We start from the raw sequence: 9,806 nt of genomic DNA, 5'->3' as shown, positions 1-9,806 counted from the left end.
AGTAAACAGATCTATTGTCTTGCCTTCGATAAGGAGCATCTTCTTCCCCCATTCTTCAGACATCTGTTGATACCAATTGCAGCAATGCACTCATATCAACTAACAACAGATCTGGAGAATACCTGGCCGTAGATTCAAATTCTAAAATTCTAAGAGTAACTCTGTAGATTAAATCTACAGAACAATCTTTTTTTAAACACACGTCTATGAACCCTGCAGTGAAAGTGTGCAGTAATAAGATTGTTCTAGTAAATCACCACTCCATTTTTCTAAATAGCAGTTCTTAATTTTATATTTGTATTGTAAAAACAAAACATTAAAACGTGTAGCAAGAGTGCAATTCTCACCTTAGTTACTCTTGTCCTTCTAAGTTCTTTTCTAACTCTCACCTACCCCATCTATGGTGACTTTTAAAGCAGTAGCTCTCAACCTTTCCAGACTATGTACCCCTTTCAGGAGTTGATTTGTCTTGCATACCCCCAAGTTTCACTTCACTTCAAAACTACTTGCCTACAAAAGCAGACACAAAAATACAAAAGTGTCACAGCACACCATTATTGAAAAATTGCTTTCTTCCTCATTTTCACCATAAATTATAAAAAAAACAATTCAAATAGAAATAGTGTACTTACATTTCAGTGTACAGTATAAAGAGCAGTATAAACAAGTCATCTGTATGAAATTTTAGTTTGTACTGACTTCACTGGTGCTTTTTATATAGCCTGTTGTAGAACTAGGCAAATATCAAGATGAGCTGATATACCCCCTGGAAGACCTCTAAGTACTTCCTAGGATACACATAGCCCTCGTTGAGAATCACTGTTTTAAAGCATTTGCCCTTAAATCATCTCTGTGAGAAAGATAGCAGTTAGAACATTCAAAGATGTGCAACTTTCAAAGAAAATGAAGAGCTCTGGAATAATATTTAACACTTACCATAGCACCTTTCATTGGGAGATCTCACAGTGCTTAACAGGGGAAAACACTGATCTCTGTTTTCCAAATGAGGAAACCAAGGCTAATGACCCAGTCCAGCAAAGTTTATACTTAAATTTCAACCAGTGCATAACTCCGTGGCTATTTAGCAATGCGCTGATGCTTAACTTTATGAGTATGCTTTAGTTTAATTGAAATCTATGAGACTTAAGTACATGCTTAAGTCCTTGGTTAAATCCAGGGCAAAAAAGTGAACAAGAGTACATTATAGCTAAATCCTCACTCGGGACTTCAAGAGCAAGTCCACTGTGTGCTATGAAGCAGGGATCTTAGGCTGGCATTTCAGAACTTGTTCTCTCACAGGAATCTCCATCTTGCTTGAGAGGTACCACTGGGATAGATTTAACAAGTGATGATATGTGCTTGGAGTGTAACCTAGTGTGCTGGAGAAAATGAGAGTAAAAACCATAATGCAGTAGAAAGAAACAGCTTCACAAAGGGCCAGGGCTATTCACTCCAACTCTTACAAAGAGGAAGTGCATTAAGATAGCTATAAAAGTACAAATTCTGACAAAGAGCTTTTGAAATAAGCCTATAAACTTTAATATTATGGTGTGAATGGTCGGGATCCTTAGTTCGCAAGTAAGGCATTTTCTTAATTACGTCTATTGAAATAACAGCAACATAAAAACAATAACCAGTAAGAACAATATCATTTGGCAAGCTGATGGCTTGTCTATATGGTGCAGCAATGCAGACTACAGAGGTGTGATTTCTACAGTGCACTGGCACATTACTCATTAGCTGGTCTGTGTAGACCCTGCTGGTGCACACTAAAAGTTCTCTAGTGTACTTTAATGGAGAGCTGTTTAAAATAGAAAAATGTTGTAAGTACACTATGGAACTCTTCGTGTGCATCATTAGAGTCTACATGAACCAATTAATGTATCTCACACTGATGTGCTTTAGAAATCACAACCCAGTAGTGTGCATTGCCCCACTGTGTAGACATGCACGGATTTTAGCATTTTGGCCTCAACTGCACATACTTAAATCCATCCCTGCTAAAGCACACGCTTAAATGTCTGAACAGCCATGCTTTCCTGACTTAGGGCCTCAGTGAAATCAAATGAAACAGGGACATCTACTGAAATGTCAAAGTAAGTTAATACTGAAAGCTTGCTAATTTCCATTGATGCTAATACCATCAATTATAAGTGATAAAATGGTTGCATACTTTGATAAAATATAATCATTCAGAAGATATAATTTAACAAGCCAGTTCTCCAAATAATTAGTCTTCATAATTGTTTACTCTTTGCTTATGCCTAACCCTGCCCATGTCCTATAAGCACCTAGAAAAATCCCCGATGTTTGATTGAAATAAACTTTAGTTCTACCAGATAAACAGCAAAAAAGACTGACTTCAGTGGCAGCATGATCAGGCCCAAAGTCAACCTTTTGTTATGTTTTCTAGATAGCAAGCAACAAAATCAGCATCAAATACTTTCTCAAAGGCATGTCTCTGTTTTAGTTGCTACATGCAACTAAAAGAACTTCCCTTTCTAGTTCTGCAATCCTAGAGCTCTTATCCTGCAATAACTTTGACTTTAGCCACATATACATTCATGTTGCAGGACTGCTCAAATATGCAAAATTAAGCACACATATATGCAAAAATCTGCATTGTGCCTGAGAAGTAATTTAATAAAATGTTTCAAACATTTTGGGGAGACCCAATCCTGGTGGCCTTATACAAAAGAAGAATCCCACTGAAATCAATACGACTTTACATACAAGTAGAGAGAGCAGGTTTTGATTCTGTGTCCACTTGTAACCAGGATCTTTGTAATATACAAACACTTCCTATTATTTAAACAGCATCTCCCCCAAATTCATACTGTAACCAGTAAAGGAAAATTTAAAATACCAGCGTATGTAAGAGAAACATGTCTCTCACCTTTGCAGATTTAAAAAAATAATTCCTTATGAACCAAAATCCTAATTTTCTTTTCAAAACATCAAATTGCAATGAACTAGAATAGCCAGAAGATGGTGCTCATTTGCTTTGACTTTGTTCATTGTTTAGCTCCGAGATTCACAACACAAGGTCTACAAAACTCACAATAAAAATAAAGGTATAAAGAAATTGTACTTGCTGTCATCATTTGAGAAGAATTTTATGAATGAAAAAATCCACAATACAAAAAATAAAATAAAATAAATCCAAAATACAACCCAAAGTATGGGTTCTATTAAGTGTAGTTCAAAGGACTGATCTTCAGAAATTCAAATCCCCACGCTGAAGTAGTTTTTACATTTGGACCAACACTATTAAAAATGGGTGCCTAAAATCAGGCTCCTACATCCACATTTAGGCCCTGATCCTGCAAAAATTTTCACACATCCTTAACTTTATGGGCCAGATCCTCAGCTGACTTAGCAGAGTTCTATTGACTTCAACTGAGCTATGCTGATTTATCAATTGACAATCAAGCACTATAATCTAAATGGGGCTATTCTCAGTATGCAAAATTAAGTATGTGCATACATTTTTGCAGGATCAGGGCCTTTGACACCTATATGAAGAGCCTGATTTTCAAAAGTACTGAGCACTCAGCAACCCCTATTTACTTCAGTAAGATCTTTTGAAAATCAGGCTGCTTATTTCAGGATTTATCAACTTAACATTAAGGACTCATTTTTTAAAGTCTTGGTCTTATTTTTGTTTGCATCATTGGCTTTGGAGACTAAATACACAAAGTTGATTAAATATTTTTTAAAAGGGAGAGGAAAGTTATAATGGATGTTCTTCAGAATCTATCTATTTCTGTTCACAAACAAATGTATCCTAGTTATTGTTTCATTTACAAAACAATTTGAAGACCGTATACAAACAAAATATATGTATAATAAAAAACCCAGTTTTAAAATCAGTGCTAATTTTTAAACCAGCTCTTCACAGCAGATATTCTGGATGGAAAAATACATAATTTAAAGTATTTTCTTTTTTGCTTAAAAATTTTAGTTTTGCAAGCCATTCTACATTAAAATTAAAAAACATTCAAAAGGTGTACAAAGCCTCGTTGTGTTCTTTTAAAAAGGAACTGTTCTGCCACCTCTAATATAATATTCTATGGACTGTGGGTTTAAAGCATCCTTTGAGGTTTGACATACTAGTCCAGATGTCATCACAGCTGCATATTTTGGGAGTGCATTGCGAAAGGGAATATGCTAAAGGCACTACTGGTTTTCTTGATTTAGCCTTGAGTAAATTCCACTGCTAGTGACTGACTCTTTACTCGGAAAGTAAGAAGCATCCTTGATCACTCCTGAAAAGGAGTAGTCCATTGCTGGGTGAAAAGACAAAGCTGGAACCAGTCCAGGTGTTAAGTAGGGTGACATAAATCCAGGCAGCCCTCTTCCAGGGGTGGAATAAGCCAGTTTTAGAGGGCTAATCCCCAGTCTAGGGTTTAGGCCATAAAGATTTGTTGCATTTCCAAATGATGTAGAACTAGTTTGAAGAGGGGAGAAAGCTGATGTATTGCCAAATGCTCCAACACCTAATCCTGTGAGGCTAAAATTAGAGGCTCTCTGTAAGGCACTAAGTTCAGACCTAGATGGGTTTGCAAAGTCTTTGACATTTTGTTTATTCTCTTTCCTATTCAAGATCTGTTCTATGGCTTGGACCACATCTCCTTTGCAGAACTGCAGGATACTCTCCAGCTTGCTTCGTTTATGACTAGGAAAGACTTTGGTGAGAATGCCAAGTGGGTCTTTTTGTCCTGAAGCAGCAGCAGGCGGACTGGAACTGGAGGCAGCAAAATCCTTGGACCATTCACTTTCATTTCCTGATTCCATGTCTGAAGAAGAAGGGGATCCTGAACTTTCAACACCTTCCAACTGCTGTTCCAGATTAGGACACTGAACAGTCTCTCCCTTTTCTGAGATTTCCAGGCCAGACGACTTCACTCTATAGCTTCCACTAGCTTCTGCTGACTCAAGCGAAGATATCAGGGGAGGAGGATGTGATAGGACGACAGGACCTTCCAACACCCTGAAGTACGATTCATACTTCTGCACCTGCTCTTCTGGGAAATAAAAAAAAAAAAGATTAATTTAGTCTAAAACTCCCCCACTAGCCTTCAAAAGCCTTATAAATAGCTACCAAAATTTCCACACAGTACACATTACACTTCCCAAGCAAAGATATAGGGTGAAATCCGAGTCCCATTGAAGTAAACAGTAAAATTGGCAAGGACTCCAACTGAGCCATGATTTTATCCCTTGGTGTTCGAAGCAATGAACAGTGTAATGACGACTGAAATCTGAAAAATGACTAAATAAAAAATTGCACCTTTGTACACAATGGATCCTTGCCCAGATTCTCATTCATTTCAATGGAGCTATGCTGGTATACAATAAGAAAACATCAGACTCCCCCTGTTTATTTAGTTGTATCAGCTCATTTAAGTGATGAAACAGCCATGTTGGCTCTGCAGAGCTAAGAGAACAGGCAGGATTCTCTTCCTTCTTGTTCTTCATCAACAGAATTACTTCCTAATTTCAGACTTTCGTTAGAATGCTGTGTGGGAAATTGAGGAAATTCCCTCCAGTTGATTTTGACTTGGGGGAGACTGAGGAGGGGAAGCGGAAAATCAGCTTACTCCTCCCTCCTTTTTAGTTACTTTTTATGCTCATGAAGAAGAAAAATTATTCATTTAAAAAAAAAAACCTGAACAATGGGTGATGCTCACTGAGTAACATTCTTTCATCTAAAGGGAAAGATCCAGATATTATTATTTTTAGCTGAGATACAGACAGAGGAGGCAGCTGAAATTAAAATGAATAATGATGCAAGACTTTCTAAATTGTTCAGCATAGTACTTACATCATGTCAATACTTTTTGGGGAGGCCATAAATAAATATCGGACATGCCTAGAACAAAAATTTAGGCCCCTATCCTTCCATTGCTCCCATGCAGGTAAACATTTGTGCCTACATAGTCACACTGATTTCACTGGGGCTCTCCATGGGCACAAGGTTCTACCTGTGCACACAAGATACAGAATTAAGGCTTTAATGGTTAATTAAAGGAAAATCCACATAATTTCATTGTAGCATAAATGTGGGGCTTCTGTTTTTGGTCTTTTATTAATTTAAATTTTCCAAGGGTTATTTTTAGCAATTTTTGCACTTTATATAGATATTCAAAAATCAAGGTCCCCCCCACCCTGGCTCTCTCTTTGTATATACTGTAATGAGTAATCTCTTTGTCATGTTCCTTTAACATCTTACTGTTTCAAACAGCGTGACATTAAAGTGTACTAGGGAACCTCTAGTGTACTACGGCAAGATCTACATGGACCAATTAAGGCTAAACATGTTAGCACATTTTAGAAATCACACCCACTGCAGTCCGCATTACTGTTCTATGTAGACAAGTTGTTAAATACAAGTAAGCATTTCCAGGGTTTATTGGATAAAACTGGTTTATTATCCATTAAAACCTAAAATCAGAAGCCCACAAACATGTAAATATTTAAAACTTTCTCATATTTGCACAATCCTCTTAGCAACCATCCCACATAGACTTTCAGTGTTTAAAAACGAAGGCTCGAATCCTGCAAAGGCTTATAAGCATATGTAGTCTCATAAGGGCTGATTTTGCACTCACTGAAGTAAACAAGAGTTTTGCCACTGATTTCAGTGATGCTTAAGCCTTTGCAGAATCAGAGACCACTGAATAATCTCCCATACATTCATGATCCTTAACACACTGAAGCACATTTGGAACAGCTATAGTCAAGATTTGTCAAAATATAAAGTACAGCTCAATTAATGTTAGCATTTCTAGATTTAAGAAGATTCCTTAGGACATGTTACTTTCCTTGACATGTCAAATACCCAAATGTGTATGCGAGTCTTTCAGTTAACTTTGCTGTATATCAAAACTATTGCCAAAAGCAAGGATTAAGGACCTGATGCTGCCACCCTTAGTCTCTACAGTCCAGTGTAGTTTAAATGGACTTCACCCTTAAGTATTGATTTGCAAGATAAATTTTAACAAAAAATGCAAGAAAAATCAGCAGGAGTCATTGTTTTTGTTTTAAAAAAAGCTATCTACTTCTTTGTGGCATCATGATACCAACTTCATAAACACAATACTCCTAAACTTACAAAATGGTTTCTTGCATCTAAATTTTTGTTTTAAAACTGATCATCTCTTATTTTATTTGTAAAAGCTGCATTATGTATATTACACAGATAACATATTGCTTACTATACTTACTATGCAACAGTTGCATATGTACACAGTAGCCTGCATAATAACATAATATTGCACATTTAGCATTTATATATACACACACATGCAAAAATAAAGACCCTGATCTCGCAAACACTTAAGCACTTTACTTATTTGAATTATCCCACTGAAGTCAGTGGGACTACTCGTGCTTAAACACATGCATAAATGTTGACAAAACTGAGGCCATATATCACTGATATAATCTTAAACTTATCAATACACAGTATATTACATTAAACATGACATTTCCTATTTTACTGCATAACATATTGCATTTTGTTATATCGTGTGTGTGCATATGTATATACATACACACACGCCAAAATGCAATATATTACATATAGAATAAATAGAAAAGTGCATATTTAATAAAAAGTGTGTTTATACGCTGTGCATATCATTCATGCACAACATGCAATACACTGCCTATATGCCCATAAACATGCAATACATATGTACATATACAGTACTGGCACAACGTGCAACCTTGGCTAGATTTTTAGAAGAGCTCAGGGCATGAGGCTCTTTTGAAAACCTGGCGGTAAGCGTCAGGCTAGGACCCGCTGGGTGCTGAGCACGGATAAGCAGGTTCTGGTTTGGGAGCCTACAGGGGAGCAGAGCTCTGTTGGGTATCTGGCCCCTAACGCGTGCATAACATCAGGGTGGCTCCCCGAATCGCCAGGCTGCCTCTCCGGGGCGCACGCAGCTCGCACCGGCGAGGGGAAATCGTGGCCACGCTGAAGCCAGGATCTGCCGCAGAGGGGCCAGGATTCCGGCGCGGCTGCGGGTCCGCTCCCGGCCCCACGCGCTGCGCTGCCCGCCCCGCCGCCTCGCCCACCTCTTCTCCCCGGCGGGAGCTCCGCGCTCGCGGCCCCGCACGCCGGCGCCCGCCCGGCTGCTCCGCGGCCCGTGGCCGCCAGGCTCAGCGCCGCCTCCCCGCGGGCGGCGGGCGGGCGCTGCTGGAGGAGGTGCTGGAGCCCCCGGGCCTCGCTCTCCTCCTGCGCCTGCTGCCGGCGCAGCGCCACCTGCGCGGCCATGACCCGCTGGCGCTCGGCGATCAGCGCGCACTTGGCGCAGGCACAGTCCCGCCAGCGGCAGAAGCGCTTGTGGCCCTTGAGCGCGGACACCACGCCGTGGTTGCGGCAGCGGGCGCACTTCGGGGTCCGCGGCGAGCAGGCGCCGCGCTCCGGGCAGCAGGGGCTGGAGCCGCCAGTGGCGGCGGCGGCGGCTGCAGCCGCGGCGGCCGCTGCCCGCAAGAAGAGGCTGGGCGGGCGGAGGAAGGCGGGCGGCCCGGGCAGCGCCGGAGCTGGGGGCGGAAGGGTGGCCAGCCCCGGGGGCAGCAGCGGGGAGCTGCCCGGCTCCATGGCCGCAGAGAGGAGCCCGGTCACCGCGCGCCCTGGGGGGAGACCCGCCGCCGTCTGCCCCTTCTCCCCTCCCGGTGCGGGGAGTTAAGCGTCTCTCCCGGGGGGAGCGGGGCGCAGCGCCACGCCCCTTGCAAGGGGACAGCCCCCCAGAGAGAGGCGGGCTGGTGGCGCTTGGTCCCCACTGCCCCGCCGCACCGCTGCGTGGTGGGAGCCAAGGAGGTTGCTCCACACTGACGCGAGGATGGGACTTATTTGCGAGAGTGAGTTCAGGTAAATGGGGCGAGAGCTGCACAGGTTTCCCCTCCTCCTCCACAGCACTTCCCTGTTCCCTTCCAGCCTGACGCAGGGCTCGGTTCTGCAAACCCCTAAAACCGTGCTTAAGCCTTGGCAGCATGAAGCCTACAAATATGGGCCCACCACCCATCGGGGGTGGGGGAGACTCAGGTTCAGTTCCACTTCTGCCGGAGGAGATGAAAGGATTTCAGGTGAGCCATAGAGTTTAATGCTAGAGGGGCCCACCAGATGATCTAATCCAGAGGTTCTCAAACTATGGGGTGGGCCAGCCAAGGGACGTTTTTTTCTTTTAAAGAGCTCTGGCTGCCAGCCCCAGGTACTGAGGCTCCTGGAGCCTGCTTGTTAGGGCACCCACCTGGGAGGAGGGACTCTCAGGGGCCAGGCTCTCTGCTCTAATAACTCTGTTTAGCCACAGTGGAATAGCTTCAACAGGAGAAACTGAGGGAGCCCCAAATCCAAACATCCTACAACTAGGTGGTTAGAACACTCTCCGGAGAGAGGTGGGAGACCCCTCTTCAGATCAGGAGATTGGAATGAGTTTAGGTGCCTGCAGAGTTCGGCCAGAGTTTCGTAGTTCGGAGTGGAGCCTAAAACTAGGATTTAGGCATCTAAACAGTGCTTAATTTGTGCCAGGGCTGAGTCCCGGCACCTCTGGGCTTGCTGCGTCAGTTATGCAAGTAAAAAAAATTGCTTGTGCTCTGGCACTTCTTCCTTGACAAATTAAGCACTGCATCTGTGTCTGTTTGTGGACCCAGGCCTTGGTGTTTCAGAAAAAGCAAACCATAAACAGTTCACCCAACCATACAGAATTTTCTTCCCAACAACCAAAAATGAATCAATTAATTAAAAAATTGACACAGAACATTATATTGTTGTCTTTTGATAGATCCATGGGTGCACA

General features: G+C 42.0%; 1 protein-coding gene across 1 annotated transcript; it reads right to left on the bottom strand.

Moving 5' to 3' along the window:
* Window positions 1-1,335: 1,335 nt before the first annotated feature.
* DMRTA1 (DMRT like family A1) lies at window positions 1,336-8,611 on the bottom strand. Its single transcript, XM_045020264.1, has 2 exons — window positions 8,086-8,611; window positions 1,336-5,027 (listed from the first exon to the last, which is right to left on the bottom strand). The coding sequence occupies exons 1-2, from the start codon at window positions 8,609-8,611 to the stop codon at window positions 4,180-4,182; spliced, it is 1,374 nt and encodes a 457-aa protein (XP_044876199.1). The 3' UTR covers window positions 1,336-4,179.
* Window positions 8,612-9,806: the final 1,195 nt, after the last annotated feature.

Source organism: Mauremys mutica, chromosome 6 (assembly GCF_020497125.1).
Source record: "Mauremys mutica isolate MM-2020 ecotype Southern chromosome 6, ASM2049712v1, whole genome shotgun sequence".
Classification (NCBI taxonomy): Eukaryota; Metazoa; Chordata; order Testudines; family Geoemydidae; genus Mauremys; species Mauremys mutica.
Note: the sequence above shows the minus strand (reverse complement) of the source record. Positions and strands in the feature narration are given on the sequence as shown.